The sequence below is a fragment of the Mya arenaria genome, chromosome 2 (assembly GCF_026914265.1).
Source record: "Mya arenaria isolate MELC-2E11 chromosome 2, ASM2691426v1".
NCBI lineage: Eukaryota > Metazoa > Mollusca > Bivalvia > Myida > Myidae > Mya > Mya arenaria.
This window is the reverse complement of record NC_069123.1, coordinates 31,915,697-31,932,259: the sequence shown is the minus strand read 5'-3', so window position 1 is coordinate 31,932,259 and position 16,563 is coordinate 31,915,697. Positions and strand designations below refer to the sequence as shown.

The window sequence follows — 16,563 nt, the reverse complement described above, 5'->3', positions numbered from 1 at the left end:
TTAACATCGCTTCTTATGTTTAGTATATTTCTCTGAACAGAAGGTCTGTCAACAGAAAGTTATAAAAAGTCTTGTGTTTCATTTCGCAAAGATTTGTATTGATATTAACTGAGCTATAGCATAATTATGATCATGTAAATAGCATATTTAAACTGTTTTTTTTTTTTTGTATGTGTATGTACATTATATAGCTTTTTTTTATTCAATACCTATTACCATGCTTTAATCCAGTGATTCATATGCTTTAATCCAGTGATATATGTGAATCACTTTTGCATGTTTTTTTTGTGTACTGTTTCATAATTAGAGCCATCTTTGTAATAAATCTTCTTCAAAAGGCGGAAATAAATATATCTATCTCGTATAAGACTAATCAAATTAACGCTTGTTAACAAAAACTAAAAAAGGAAATAATGTTTATAAATGATCTGTCGATGTTTACGTCAGAAAAATATAATCTATTATCGCGGTTTGCGGTTACATAATTGTCTAGCACATTGAATTCAACACTCAATTAAGTCACCTGATAAAGCTATTGTGATTTATTTAACTATTGGGGATCTTTATAATGTTTTCAATAATTTACTTCACGGGCAATCAATTTAAACTTAGATCAATACATACAAGTTAGAACACTACATTTAATAAATGATATGATTCAAAAATGTACGAACTACTTCTACTGATGTACCGGCATACATCCAAGTTTGTTTTCGATAAAACTGGCCGAGGAGTTTCGAATGGACAGCGAGGGCCGGTCAAAATCAGACCAAGTTCGATTTTTTTTTTGGTTAACGCTAAGGCCCCCAAGGAGGTAAAAACTGAGATTGTTTACTGTTTATGATTCACCTTATCATTGAAGTTGAATTGGAATAATAAGCTGTGTTTTTGAATTATTACATCGCCATTGATTAACAATGGCTGATCTTATGCTTTTCCTTCTACTGTTCCTATCTTCCGCAAATAATGACGTGTAAATGCTACTTAAATGTAATGCATTCTTGCCTTTGTCGAAGACAACTTAATCATGACAGACTCCTCTGATGTTTGAACCGTATATTTAATTAATAAATGAACACAACCTCTGGGTGGGATTCAGTATTGATCTTAATTGGATTAAAGAATGATGTAGCTAATCGGATAGCGTGATATAAATAACGAACTTCTACAGTGAATGGAGTCAATGATATATGACCATTAGATTGCCCTAAATTGCGTAGTAAATACCACCCCAGATTAACGTTTTTATTCATCCATCTTAATTCACGTTAAGTTCGATATATATTAATATAATTAGTATCATCATGAAACCAAATTAACTTAACCCTGACACAAAATGATGAATGTCCGAAGAATCCCTCCCATCCAAAAAAAGCTAGGAGTCTACCACCGAAGGACGATAGCCATGGAATACAACTAATCAGCAGTATATATGCGGCTTCTCTCTACCAAAAATTAAAACCAAAAGAGTAGCAAGTGAAACAGAGAAATATGACACAGTCTTGTTATGTTATTAAGGAATACATATAAACATAAGAACTACACTGAATGTGCTCTAACTATTTATTGCGACATGTTTTTATGATCTCTAAACAAGAACTGATAAGCATTTCGGCAGTGCCTTGATATTTAACTCATTAGGGCAGATAACCCTTAGATGAAAAAGCTATCATGTAACAAGTCTTAAATCATGAATTCATTCCATAAAGAAAATAATGTTAATACAAACCCATGTCCGCATTCATCTTTATTAATAATAAAACAAGAGTAGATTCAAAGCAAATATATTTAAACCATAGAAAATATTAACTGAAATCAAAAGAATAAAACATAGCATAAAGCTGCAGTCTCACAGATTGAACGTATTGGCAACTTTTTATTTTTTGTCTTGGAACGAGCCATTTTTTGCGAAAATGCATGGTAACGAGTTATATAAGACTGCTGACAAAATATTAGATCGCAGATATTTAAAGTTAAGTTCAAAAATTGATATTTCATGAATTTTTTCTTAAACCGTTATTATTTTTCGAACGGAAATATGAAAATCTGCGATCTGATCTTTTGTCAGCAGTATTTTATCATTGGTTTGCATATATTTACGCAAAAATTTGCTCTTTCAAAACAAAAAATTAAAAAGTTGTAAAAACGATTTAGCTGTGAAGCTTTAAAAAAACTTAGAACGTTGGCACTAGAGCAGACAAAGCCTTTGTTATTGTGATGCACAGGTTAAGGAAAGCGGTAAGATTTTCTCCGATAGTGAACACCGATAGTAACGACAGATTTCTTTTTAAAAAAAGTGCATTTGAAGGGCACCCTATTGGTTGATGCAAAATCATATATATTTTAATAAATATATCTAAAAAAAAATGCAATTTTAAGTTTTAACTCATTTGTTATTTCCAATATTATTTTGTAGGAGCAATAGGTTTTGAACAGTAAAGTGGTATTAACTCAAAATGATAAAATATCATTTATTAAATTATCTTAAAACTGTTCGCCCCAAAGGCAATTTAAAAATCCACAAGAGTTTTTTCACTGTCCCATGCGTAATTTATGCAGGGCAATATTTTTCTTTTGTAGCAGGAGACAGTTTCCATCCAGTCCCATCTTTCACCTCCGGAATTCCTGTTGAAATAAAAAATATAAATAAATAAATAATCATTTGCACAAATTTTGATTATTATGACTTATAAAAGACATAAATACGTCTATTTCTTTTAAGAAGTTTGCATATATCACTGTTGCTACGGCTTGACCCAATTATTTGTAAGTGTTGTCTGCTGCGGGTCCCTGAGAACTCCGATATGTCTTACCATTCGGAACTCTTCGGCCATTTTTTCAACGAAAACAACCTCGGAAGTACATAGACGATTTACAACGTCGGAATTATTTACATTTAAATACTGTTAGTTGATCACCTAGTTACTTCAATTTAGCAGTATTATTCTTTGGAATCTTAATTTTTTATGCAATAATACAGTTCAATGGGGAATAATTTTAAATTGGTAATACAAATATTACGTTAAAACACTACACTTTTTATGTTCTTAACATTAATTTTCAAGAACTACTTCTACTGGCTGACATCCGAGGTTGATTTTGATGGCAAATAACTAAGGTGTTCCGGTTGTTTTCATAATAGCTTGATCAAGACCAGTTGTGGTATTCAATGTTCATTATAAACCAATCTAATGGTCAATACATCATTGACTTTATTCACCCTATTGTTCAGTTATTAAAAAAAGAAATCCGATTAGCTACATCGTTAATATATCTAATAAGACAAACATTGAATACTAACCCAGTAGACAAACAATTAATCAAATCCTGTTGAAAGGCGCAAGGATCAATAGAGAGATGTTTTCAGGGTTTGCATTGGTTAAATACAAGAATGCATAAAATAATGCTAATACAACCTGATCTCATGGTCTCTTTGACACAATCAAAATCTAAACATTTGAATCTTATATGGTCATGTTTACCTGGATGTGTAAGTTTTGAGGCATTCCCGGGGTTTGCCGAAGCATATGTCCACGTGCAAGTTGGGTCTTCGAGCTCTACGCCGTTTGTGCGTCCGTCTCCGTCCGAGTCTATCCAGCACAGATTAGCCCAAATATGTTCTAGTGTAGTTCCATTTTCTTTTTCCTTTTTGAAGTCCTGAAATACGAAAACGTGCATTCTTGTGATAAACTTATCAGCCGAAATATATTGCAATTGGTGCCTTTTCAGATATTGCTGGGTTTGTTTGTAAAGAGTGTATTCAGTGTGTGTATACCATGTGATAAACGACGTCATATATCGGCTACGTCGGAAGGCTAGTTGGTACGTCGTTTTCAATTGTAACAACTCGGCCATCTCCGGCAAGCTTCGAGAAATCCTGTTGGATACTGGCAGAGGTGTTCCGATTGACGTCGTTTCATGACCGGAGTTTGATTAGGTGACTAGATTCACTTCGATAAACATGTTTCCAAATTATTGTTTTGACAGTGCTACATCAGACGGCGCTTTTGTAAAGGTTTGTCAACGTGTTTTCAGAAATCAAACTCTGTTAAAAGACCGAATGTGGGGCTCTGTAAGCGGCGGAGACTGCGCTATGTTCCATTTAAAATGGTGAATTATGCCTTTCGGCGGTTTACCCACATAGGAATTGTATTATGGGAAACATAACGTAACACTCATCAACTTATTCTTTTTGACTTTGATTTTATGGCATTTTGAATAAATGCCCACTATCAATCAACGCAGTGTTTTTCTTGTATTTTTCCTACATACATTACTAGTTCAACCTGCTTGCGTTCGCCTTTTTAACCTTATAACGGTACAGTATATAAATAGTAAGTTATCTTTGCTTAAAGTCTTCATTCAAAGCAAAATATTGCCTTCCGACATAGCATTTATGACGTAAGTTATCACGTGGTATACACACACACACACGCACGCACGCACGCACGCACGTACACACACACACACACACTTGTATTGCGTAACTTGAAATGTTGTGATAAAAATAGTTATACAACCTATATTGTTTTGCCCATATGATAAACTGGGACTTTGTTTTGATTTTAGCTCATCTGTTTCAATTCAATTCAGTTTATTCAAGTAAAGAAAGTCCACCGCCATATAAATTAAACAAAATCTACAAACAAAGATAGTATTGTAGTTGCAACATAAGATTTACATATTTAACATGTTCAACAGATGGTATACATAGGTTGTTAACTTAATAATTGTAATATCATTTTCAGACATTAAAGCTGCACTCTCACAGATTGACCGTTTAAACAACTTTTTTTGTTGTCTTGGGATGAGCCAATTTGTGCGTTAATGTCTGAAAACCTGTGATATAAGATTGCTGAAAAAAGTCTGATCACAGAATTTCATACTTACGCTATAACAAAAATATTTTTTTCGGCAGTTTTCAAAATAATTGTGATCTGTTGTAAATGACTCAAATTGAAGGTAGCGATGCCAAAGTTAGCCGATTCGAAAAAAAACTTCAAATATATCAGTCTGTGAGAATGCAGCTTTAAAGAGTATAACTCATTTTATATTATCAAAAGGAAAGAATGCATAATATTCACAATCAATCACTGTCAAATTTTAATTCAGACAAAATATATAATGTGCAGTATATATATATATATATATATATATATATATATATATATATATATATATATATATATATATATATATATATATATATATATATATACCAAGCTTCATATTTGAATTATGGTTTGAAAAGCAAAATCTAGCAAACGAAAATCTTATTTGTTTAATATATAAAATAAAATTTCTATTCATCGGTTGAAAAGTATAAACTGAATTAGTATGAAAGTTATTTTGTCGGGATCTTTGACGTGTGTATTGCAGTACACATACATGTTTGTCATAAATTGAAAGCCATTTAAGACATTAACATGTTCTTTCACAAGCGGACCCACCCCCCACCCTTAAAAAAATAATACTAAAAATAAAATAAAATAAAAACAATAATACAAAAAATGACTAAATAATAATAATTATATACGAGATATATTTATCGTATATACTGACGACCGCCGTTGGCTCGAACTCGCTTGGCTCAAAGTCCTTGTTGGCTCGAATTAAATGTTAATGACCCATTTCTTTATATATAAATATAAAATATAAAATATAGCGCATGCTTAATATGTAAGTCTTACATGGTTTGAAAAACTTTATTGAAACATTATTTTTTTCAGTTTATTTTTTCATTTTATTTATGAATATTTACTTTGATTAAAATATAATAGGGTTAATAGTACTGCATTTTGATCCGGGAGGTTGTATTCCACTCGAGTGGATTTTTCCAGATTCGGATCTCACGAGGCGATAGCCGAGTAAAATCAAAATCGGCAAAATTCCACGCGAGTCAAATACGACATTCCGAATCAAAACGCAGTACTAATTACCCTTTTATTATATACATTACTGGTTAGATCACTTAAAAGCCACATGTTTTCATAATCAATGTCATTTTAACGACACACTATTTTGCTTAAAGACGTCATTTTAACATCGCGCAACGATACTTGTTACGTGACGTCACAAGGGTTGAATACGACCCTATTTTGCGATATGTATTGCATGTGGATTCATGATGAGTATATAATAAACTTAAATATCCTTATTGAGTATATAAAAAGATTCATGATGAGTATATAATAAACTTAAATATCCTTATTGAGTATATAAAAAGATTCATGATAAGTATATAATAAACTTAAATATCCTTATTGAGTATATAAAAAGAAAAAACTCAAAACATACCGCACCAAAAGGGTTCCATGACTTTGCTTTATCGTTCGCGCTCATAATTATTTTCTCATGTGAGGTATGTCCAACACTTTGCCAAAATTGACCAGCTGTACATGGGTCCGGCACATGCTGTCCGTGTGGAATGAATTGCGTGAAATTTGGATGGGCAAAGCCATTTTGTATCAACATTGAAAACAGAAGCCAACACAAATGAAATGCAACGTACGTCTCCATTTTAATTATGGTTTAACTGCTAATGGAATCGTGGTTATATATCGGTGTATTGTTTTGTGAGAAAATGAATTATATACGCTTGAATAACCATATCTGACAATTAAATAAGGTAATTAATCATTTTTGCAAACTACAAAAAAACAACATGACAATCAATTTACTGACGTAGCTAATTGTCACGAATCTCTTTTTAAAGAGAAACAATGATGTGTGTGTTTTTTTGTATTGATTTAATAGCCGTTCCAAGAATCGTCTATATAAATATGATAAATAATCGCTACAACGTGATTTTAAATAAGGTATATATGAAGTAAGCAAAATACATGCATCGCATATATTAAAGATGCACTCTTACTCCCCAATAAGATTTACCACAATTTATACATTTTTGTAAATATACCAAAAAAAGATGAATTAATGTCAAAAATAATGTTTCTAAGAAGGATACCGAGATTAATTTAAAAGAAAGGTGCAGAAAACACGGTATTTCTACCTTATGAGACGATAGTAGATCGCAGTAAAACTTTTAGCACTCACCAATCATTTAAAAAAAATGCGTTTTCAGCTATCAAATACACGGTTACAGTCTTATTATCAGTATTTTTTTTCCATAAATGCATTATTTAGTACATATTTACCACTCAAAATTTATGTTTGTTATACATGTGTATGTATTTATTTTGAATAAGAGTCTCACTTTAAGTACTGCTAATTGATAGTAAATAATGATTGATATTTTTTTTAAACCACGAATCGTCTTTTTATCCGACAAAAACAACAAAGAGCTAGAGTTTGTTTTCAATGTTTATTTCTTTTTTTCCTTGTGTACTTAAACACACCAGGAAAAATATAATGTTTTACCTTACCGCACAAAATTTCCCTTTCAAACCCCACTTTGCCAATCGGAACACCTCGGCCAGTATCCAACACGAATTGGTCTATCTCGAAGCTTGCCGGAGATGGCCGAGTTGTTACGATTGCCACTTTGCTTCTAAGGCGCTCTTTATTAATGTTATTGTTTTCAGCACTTTATATGTTCTTTACATGGCTGCAATATTTCCCTGTAATTGAAGGAGACAATTTGCCGTCAGGAAGCTCCTTAATACCTGTGAAAAGAGAATCGTTATTTTAGAATGAGAATGCTTTAAAGCTGCACTCTAACAGATATACCGTTCTACAACTTTTTTTTATCTTTTGTCTTCGAATGAGAATTTTTTTTGCATAAATATCTCCATACCAGTGATAAAGATTGCTGATAAAAGATCGGATCGCAAATTTATATATTTCCGTTCCAAAATTTGTTTTATGGCTTAAACCGTTACTAACAAGAATGCATAAAACATCATTTTTAAACTTCAATTTAAATATCTGCGATCTAATTTTTGTCAGCAGTCTAAAATGACTGGTTTACATGCATTTTCCAACATATTGGGTCGTTCCACGCCAAAAATCAAAATGTTGTCAAAACGTCCAATCTGTGAGAGTGCAGCTTAAAAAATGAAATATACAGTGCCAAGCATTGTAGCCTTAGATTTAACGAAGGTCTTATTTAAAGGGACATGGTTTTGGCACATATTTTCGGGCCAATGACAATCGAGGATTTACCCTATTTACTGTAGCTCCATACCATGTAGAGCAGAGTTGACAGTGAATACAAACATTTATTTTCGTGGAGAGCATTTTGTCGATTTACATGATTTGGTAAAGTCGTCTATTTTTCATAGATATATATCGCTCTGTCCTTTGCGCATGCGTGAAGTCAATATGATTGACAGTTAAGGGTGCCGCTGTCTAGATGCAGTTGAAGCCTACGTTATGAACCCGTATTGAAATTAAATGTGTAATGAGCTATCAAATCGTATTGACATCTACTCAGTGCACAAATAAAATATATTTATGACAATATTCAAATACAAATCTCATTTTTATTTCTTCTTTTAATATGCTCTTTATATTATACAACCAATTCAGCAAATTCATCTTATTTTGGGAATAAGGGTGCATCTTTAACACTTAATTTATACCGATTTTGCATTAATTCAAATGCCATAGCTATATTGGGCACAGTCACAAACAAAACCTCAGATGCATAACTTCACATACTGGTTAACATTCATGTTTAAAAGTTGCATGACTCTGGCTGTCATTCCTTTGGAGATATACGCGACTTAAGACTGCATGCTCTCTATGTCATATTTTCGCAATGTCAAGGGCTATAACTCTGCACTTATTGGGCAGCACACTAACAGTGTGTGTATACCACGTGATAAATTTCGTCATATATGCTACGTCGGAAGGCAGCATTTTGCTTAAAATGAAGACTTAAATCAAAGACAACTTCATTTACAACACAATTTTAAATGAAACAAAGGGCAGTCTATGCCGCTTAAAGAGCCCCTCATTTGTTTTATTTCCGAAATTTGATGAGATCATTAGTTTCATCAAACACTTCGCCAAACCTGTTTCCAAAATAATGTTTTGACAGTGCTCCGACAGTTTGTCGAAGTGTTTTAAGAAACTTAACTCGCAATCAACTTCTGGTAAAAACCGAAGGCGGGGCTCCGTAAGCGGCATAGACTGCGTTGTGTTTCATTTAAAATGGTGAAGATTTAGTGAAGTTATCTTTGTTCAAAGTCTTTTTTTCAAATCAAAATATTGCCTTCCGACGTAGCATTTATGACGCAATTTGTCACGTGGTATACACACACTGAATAAACAGATGCACAACTTTATGTTGGTTAATATTCATGTAAAGATTTGTGACTCTGGCTCATATAATACTATTTGCAGATACACGCGACGCAAAATTGTACGCTCTTTAGGATATGTTTAACTCAGTAAATGACCACACACAAAACCCCAGCAGCAAACATTTCTGTAAAGTTTCATCACATGTTCTATCAGTGTGTGTATACCACGTGATAAATTACGTCATATATATGCTACTTCAGAAGGCAACATTTTGCTTAAAATGAAGACTTTAAACAAAGATAACTTTGTTTTACTACACAATTTTATTAAAGAGCCCCGCCTTCGTTTTATTACCGGAGTTTGAATAGGCAATTAGTTTAATTCATCAACCACTTCGGCAAACGGCTGTATTGTGAAAAGGTTTGTCGAGGTGTTTTAAGAAACTAAACTCTCAATCTAACTCTGGTAAAAGACCGAAGGCGGGGCTCCGTAAGCGGTGTAGTCGGCGTATTGGCGCTATGTTTCATTTAAAATGATGAAGAAATAGTGAAGTTTTAAGTCTTTATTCGAAGCAAAAGTTGCCTTCCGACATAGCATTTATGACGCAATTTATCACGTGATATACACACACTGTCTATGTGAAAGGCAATAACGCTTTGCTTTTATGGCGAAGCAACACACAAAAACTCAGGCGCACAACTTCACATACACGTTAACATTCCTATAAAGTTTTGTGCTCTAGCTCATATATGTTTATGGTGATACGAGCGACGCTTATGCTGTACAAAGGCTTTTGTGCAACTAAGTCAAGGGCCAAATCAACAAAACCGTGGGTGCACAAATTCACATGCGGTCAGGCGCGTAGCTGCTTATACGCGAGTACGCGGCTGAATCAACATGATTCTGACAAAAAATCAGCCAAAGTTGCAGTGCTTGACTACATGACCCTAAAACTGTCAATTTTCCAGTACTATATAAAGCATATCAGAACGCCCAGAATGCGCCAGATTGCACCATGGTTTTCAAAATTTTCCACGGTGGCATGCCGCAGGACCCCCTAGCACAATTATGAATCCATATAAAAAGAGGGCTGGCTACGCCCCTGCTGGAAAACACACCTGTTAAGTTTTACTGAATCACTTTTTTAGAGATACGCTCGACACATGATTTTGTAAGGGTCGTAACTCTGCACTTATTGACCGAATCAACTAACACATCTTCACCTCGAGGGGTGAAAGCGAAAATGTTCTATCTGCTTCTTTATTTAATGTCACTTAGAACCTTTTCCACACCTCGTGACCTGCTGCATAATATTTTTGTAAAGAGTCAACACCCTACCTAATACTGTTGGAGATCAGCGATACACATTTGAGGTGGGCCGACAGACAGATTAACAGTAATACAGACTGACAGAAAAACATCTATGCCAAAAGCAATATGTATCACTTCAGTCGAAGGGGAGACATTATAACTACGCACGTCGTGAAATATAGCTTTTGGTCCTCAACCGGCAATACGGCCGTATTTCACTCTGCGTACCTCGCATCAGAATAGTAGTATTGCGCGATGTTAAAATGACGTCATTAATAAAAATATTCGTTCGCGCTCATAATTATGTTCTCATGTGAGGTATGTCCAACACTTTTCCAAAATTGACCAGCTGTACATGGGTCCGGCACATGCTGTCCGTGTGTAATGTATTGCGTGTAGTTTGGATAAGCAAAGCCATTTTGTATCAACATTGAAAACAGAAGCCAACACAAATGACTTGCAACGTACGTCTCCATTTTAATTGTGGTTTAACTGCTGCTGTAATCCACGAGTGCGAAACAGTGGCTCCAGCTCTTTTAGGAGCTGTGTATAAAAAAGAGCCAATGACACTTCCGAGCTAGAGCAAAAGAACGGATATCATCGTAAAACGTAAGTATGACTCGTTGTTTTATCTAATATCACAATTATGAGGGCTTATTTGAGAACTCGGGGAATGCAGTGCCATATAAATATGTTTAATCTTCACACGTATTTCGGTTATTTTGTAAACATATTGTTTGTGGAGTTATAAAACCGATTCTCCCATCAAACAAATGCATGTTTACAAACGAAAGTAGAACATTTTCACCAATTTTCAGCTGAATATCACTCAAGAAGCTTACATTTTAAATAAAACAGTATTATCGAGTGCTTTTATTTTGTCGGGAATAAAAATGACCGCCTGTTTACCGAAATAAGCATGTTTATACTCTTTTTCTGGGTTGAGCTGGAGACAAAAGCCAGGGAGCTGGAGCCAAAGCGTGGAGGCTGAGCCAATACGCTGTATAATAATGCGCTCAACTCGGCATATTTGGAATAGTTGAAGTTCTGTATTAATACTGTATTAAGATATAGTTGTATTTTTTAAAATATATGATTATTTATGAATATTTTATGCAATTCATCTGATGATGGGCGTTGCAATCTCAGAAATGTCGATGGAGCTAAACAATCCTTTCACAACATCTATATAAGTATATGGTTACTGTTTTTTGACCAGTTTTTTACTCCAATCAGATTCCAAAATAAATTATTGTAGTGGATCAAAGAAAGTGTGTCATTTAACAAAGATTAGATAGACGATTGAATACGTGTTATTTTCTGTACTTTTGATTAATATTTGCTATATATATATATATACCGACATTAAACGCAAGCTTGGCTTAGTTTAAGTGAAAACTAGTGTACATTCTTACAATAATTTATTGTTTCCTCGACCAGCAAGGTCGTAATACATCATATGTAAGCACACGATATTAAGCCAATAAACCTCAGTGTGTGTGTGTGGTATTTTATTTAGGATTGACAAAGTTAGTTGCTAGACATTGTGGGTATAGTGATGGTACTCGATAGTAAAGCCACAACGCCAGACTTCAAACGAATCACTAACTGGTTTAAGTGTACATTTTTGTCATTGAAAATCTAATGTATTTGTTTACATTACGGTTCAAAAGTTGTACATGGAAGTTCATCGCATTTTTTCATTTTCATCCGACTTTGATTAAAACACTTTTTATAATCCCTTAACCCTTTTAAGATGCAGATATTGTCAAACTTAATCAATTTATTATAATATAACACAGCACGGGTTTGCTTTATTATTGATAACTTAAAGAAATAAACACCTTATAAGTATCCTCGCCCACTTATATATAACAAGAGCTGTCACAGAGACAGTGCGCTCGACTATTCCGCCGCTTTTCAGTGTAAGGATTGAAAAGTTTTGGCGAAACATACATGGATCACTGTTAGATTAGATTTCAATGCAATACATGATGTGCTGAGATATTAATATAAATATGGTTACATGCAAAATTTTAACCGCTCCTATAAGAGCTGGAGCCACTGTTTCGCATCCGTGTAATCGTGGTTATATATCGGTGTATTGCTTTGTGAGAAAATGAATTATATACGCTTGAATAACCATATCTGACAATTAAATAAGGTAATTTATCATTTTTGCAAACTACAAAAAAACAACATGACAATCAATTTACTGACGTAGCTAATTGTCACAAATCTCTTATTTAAAGAGAGACAACGATTTGTGTGTTTTTTTGTAATGATGTAATAGCCGTTCCAAGAATCATCTATATAATTATGATAAATAATCGTTTACAACGTGATTTTAAATAAGGGATATATGAAGTTAGCAAAAAACATGCATCGCATTATATTAATGATGCACTCTTATTCCCAAATAAGATTTACCACAATTAATATATTTTTGTAAATATACCAAAAATGATGAATTAATGTCAAAAACAATGTTTCTTAGAAGGATACCGAGTTTAATTTAAAAGAAAGGTGCAGAAAACACGGTATTTCTACCTTAAGTATGAGACGATAGTAGATCGCAGTAAAACTTTCAGCACTCACCAATCAAATGCGTTTTCAGCTATCAAATACACGGTTACAGTCTTATTATCAGTATTTTTTTCCATAAATGCATTATTAAGTACGTATTTACCACTCAAAAATTATTTTGTTATACATGTGTATGTATTTATTTTGAATAAGAGTCTCACTTTAAGCACTGCTAATTGATAGTAAATAATGATTGATATTTAAGGTTTTTATTAAACTTTTTTTTAAATCACGAATCGTCTTTTTATCCGACAAAAACAACAAAGAGCTAGAGTTTGTTTTCAATGTTTATTTCTTTTTTTCCTTGTGTACTTAAACACACCAGGAAAAATATAATGTTTTACCTTACCACACAAAATTTCCCTTTCAAACCCCACTTTGCCAATCGGAACACCTCGGCCAGTATCCAACACGAATTGGTCTATCCTGAAGCTTGCCCGAGACGACCGAGTTTTTACGATTGCCACTTTGCTTTTAAGGCGCTCTTTATTAATGTTATTGTTTTCAGCACTTTATATGTTCTTTACATGGCTACAATATTTCCCTGTAATTGTAGGAGACAATTTGCCGTCAGGAAGCTCTTTAATACCTGTGAAAAGAGAATCGTTATTTTAGAATGAGAATGCTTTAAAGCTGCACTCTATCAGATATACCGTTCTACAACTGTTTTTTTTTTTATCTTTTTTTGCATCTTTGTTTTGAGTCTTCATTTGAAGTAAAATGTTGCCTTCCGACGTAGCATTTATGACGCAATTTATCACGTGATATACACACACACTGTCTATGTGAAAGGCAATAACTCTTTGCTTTTATGGCGAAGCAACACACAAAACCTCAGGCGCACAACTTCACACACGCGTTAACATTCCTATAACGTTTTGTGCTCTAGCTCATATATGTTTGGAGAAACGAGCGACGCTTATGATGTACAAAGGCTTTCGTGTAACTAAGTCAAGGGCCAAATCAACAAAACCGTGGGTGCACAAATTCACATGTGGTCAGGCGCGTAGCTGCATATACGCGAGTACGCGGCTGAATCCACATGATTCTGACAAAAATATCAGCCAAAGTTGCAGTGCTTGACTCAAACTGTCAATTTTCCAGTACTATATAAAGCATATCAGAACGCCCAGAATGCGCCAGATTGCACCATGGTTTTCAATTTTTTCCGAGGGGGTCATACCGCCGGACCCCCTAGCACAATTATGAATCCACTTATGAAAAGAGGGCTGGCTAGGCCCCTGCTGGTTAGGCCCCTGCTGGTTAACATTCCTGTAAAGTTTTACTAAATAACTTTTTTGGAGATACGCGCGAAACATGATATTGTTACGGACGGCTGCTCTGTAGGCTATATTCAATTGAGTCAAGGGTCGTAACTCTGCATTTATTGGCCGAATCAACAAACAAACCGAAGTTTCACATCTTCACCTGCTGCTTAACATTTTTGTTTAGAGTCAGCGCCCTGCCTAATACCGTTGGAGATCCGTGATACACACATTTGAGACGGGCAGGCGCTAAATTGGCAATTCTACATACTGTCAGACAAACAGAAATATGTATCATATATTTGATGTATTACTTCAGGCAAAGACATAACTACGCCAGTCGTGATATAAAGCTTTTGGTCCTCACTCGGCAATGCGCGATGTTGAAATGACGTCATAAAGAAAAAGAATGAGTTATTAAAATGACATTTACAATAAAGTCTCCTTTAAGTGATTTAGACAGTGATGTATATATAAAACAATATACAAAATGAATAGGTTTTACATCGAAATAGTCAACAATAACCTGTCAACAATGTATTGTGGCTTTATGGTGATTGCAGCTATTTTAAGAAAGATATTTTGCAATCGTGAAATGAATTAAATCAACTATTTATCACTAGTTTATTGAGTATCTTTTTATTTAAAATGGTGTCACCAAGAAACTATAGGGCATCGATTGGGTTGTTTGGGGCATTTTAACACAAAAAACATGCTTATATTGTCGACAGACTTTTCCGAAAAATTGTAACTGCTTTTTGATTCTCAATCTGATAAAAACTTCTTTCGTAAAATTTGGTCAACTCCTTATAACCACAAAACATGTCGCAAAGGATAGATGTTTCACACCTAAATAATGTTTCTTTAAACTAAATGAAACATAAACTTTTTAACATTTTATTTTTGGCCTTTTATTATTTTATTTTTTATTTATTTATTTATTTATTTATTTATTTATTTATTTATTTATTTATTTATTTATTTATTTATTTATTTATTGTTTTATTTATTTATTGTTTTATTTATTTATTGTTTTTTTTATTTCTTGTTATTATTATTATTATTATTATTATTATTATTATTATTATTAATAATATTATTTACCTGGATGTGTTAGTTCCCTCACATCTCCTGGATTTGGCTCGCCAACTGTCCACATGCATTTTGGATCACCAAGCTCTTCGCCGTTCGTTCGTTTGTCTTTGTCCGAATCAATGTGACACAACTCTGCCCAAATGTTCTCTGGCTTCATCCCAGCTTTCTCCTGTATTTCTCTGAAATTCTGCAGGAATTAAACTTAACAATACATGTTAATACTAAAAGTTCAAATATACTTTTAAAAGGCTCTAGATACTCGGTCCTATTTTTGAATGAAGAGGTGTGTATATACGGACACATACCACTAGCGGTCCTGTGGGGGTGCACCCCCCCCCCCCACCCCCCATTCTCGTCCAAGTTTATTTTTCATTTCAATTTAGAAGAAAAAGTTAACATAATACGCCCCAAATGCACCAATTTGGACAAGAAATTGGGGGAGATCACCAAAACCCTCTAAGCTAAACTTTAAACAAAATAAATTTCGGTTCTGAGGGTGGGGCGTACGCTTTTGACTTCACTTACATTACGCCCCCTCTAACGTCAAATCCTTGATCCGCCCCAACATACTCAGGAATTACATAAAACAGTAAAGTATTAATAAATATCACTGGATTGCTAAATCTTATTAAATTTGTCAACGTTTAACATCAACACTTGACAATCAGTCTCCCAAAAAATCTAAACTGTGATGTTACTCACCACGCCAAAATCGTTCAACGTTCCCTTCGGGTCTGTTGTGTCATCTTTCTTAAACTTTATCTCATGGCCAACCCTCTTCCATTGTTTAACAACTGGGCTGAGACATGGGTCCATCACTCTCTCGCCGTTGGGAATGAGTTTCATGTATTCCGGGTAGCCCTTCGCAAACTGTACCGCCGTACAGATAACAAACACGAAGAATCCATAAGAAACTCTCATTTTTTGTGTTAATATATTTTGCGGTGTTAATGGCGACGGAGCTAGTATTTAAATTGTTCTTTATGTCGTAAATGCAAATAATTAGTTCTGCTTGAAAAGCGAGATAATTTTACGAATAAATCTAATAAGTTCTGCATGAACACATTATAATTTTACGAATTACGAAGAATCCTGT

At 33.9% G+C, this 16,563-nt stretch overlaps 2 protein-coding genes across 2 annotated transcripts; both read right to left on the bottom strand.

Annotated features, from left to right (window-relative positions):
• Positions 1-1,549: 1,549 nt before the first annotated feature.
• LOC128209541 (temptin-like) lies at positions 1,550-6,555 on the bottom strand. The gene is made up of 3 exons (XM_052913618.1): positions 6,298-6,555; positions 3,483-3,657; positions 1,550-2,625 (listed from the first exon to the last, which is right to left on the bottom strand). The coding sequence occupies exons 1-3, from the start codon at positions 6,517-6,519 to the stop codon at positions 2,552-2,554; spliced, it is 471 nt and encodes a 156-aa protein (XP_052769578.1). The 5' UTR covers positions 6,520-6,555; the 3' UTR covers positions 1,550-2,551.
• Positions 6,556-13,090: 6,535 nt separating this feature from the next.
• On the bottom strand, positions 13,091-16,556 carry LOC128209533 (temptin-like). The gene is made up of 3 exons (XM_052913607.1): positions 16,170-16,556; positions 15,477-15,654; positions 13,091-13,696 (listed from the first exon to the last, which is right to left on the bottom strand). Exons 1-3 carry the CDS (start codon positions 16,386-16,388, stop codon positions 13,620-13,622), a joined length of 474 nt encoding a protein of 157 aa, XP_052769567.1. The 5' UTR covers positions 16,389-16,556; the 3' UTR covers positions 13,091-13,619.
• Positions 16,557-16,563: the final 7 nt, after the last annotated feature.

Excerpts from the sequence above, each read along its gene's own strand:
- LOC128209541 (XM_052913618.1), bottom strand. The coding sequence starts at position 6,519 with ATGGAGACGTACGTTGCATTTCATTTGTGTTGGCTTCTGTTTTCAATG. Across the intron at positions 3,658-6,297 it reads CATGGAACCCTTTTGGTGCG|GACTTCAAAAAGGAAAAAGA; the intron begins GTATGTTTTGAG and ends TTCGTATTTCAG. Across the intron at positions 2,626-3,482 it reads CTCAAAACTTACACATCCAG|GAATTCCGGAGGTGAAAGAT; the intron begins GTAAACATGACC and ends TTATTTCAACAG.
- LOC128209533 (XM_052913607.1), bottom strand. The coding sequence starts at position 16,388 with ATGAGAGTTTCTTATGGATTCTTCGTGTTTGTTATCTGTACGGCGGTA. Across the intron at positions 15,655-16,169 it reads CGTTGAACGATTTTGGCGTG|AATTTCAGAGAAATACAGGA; the intron begins GTGAGTAACATC and ends TAATTCCTGCAG. Across the intron at positions 13,697-15,476 it reads GAGGGAACTAACACATCCAG|GTATTAAAGAGCTTCCTGAC; the intron begins GTAAATAATATT and ends CTCTTTTCACAG.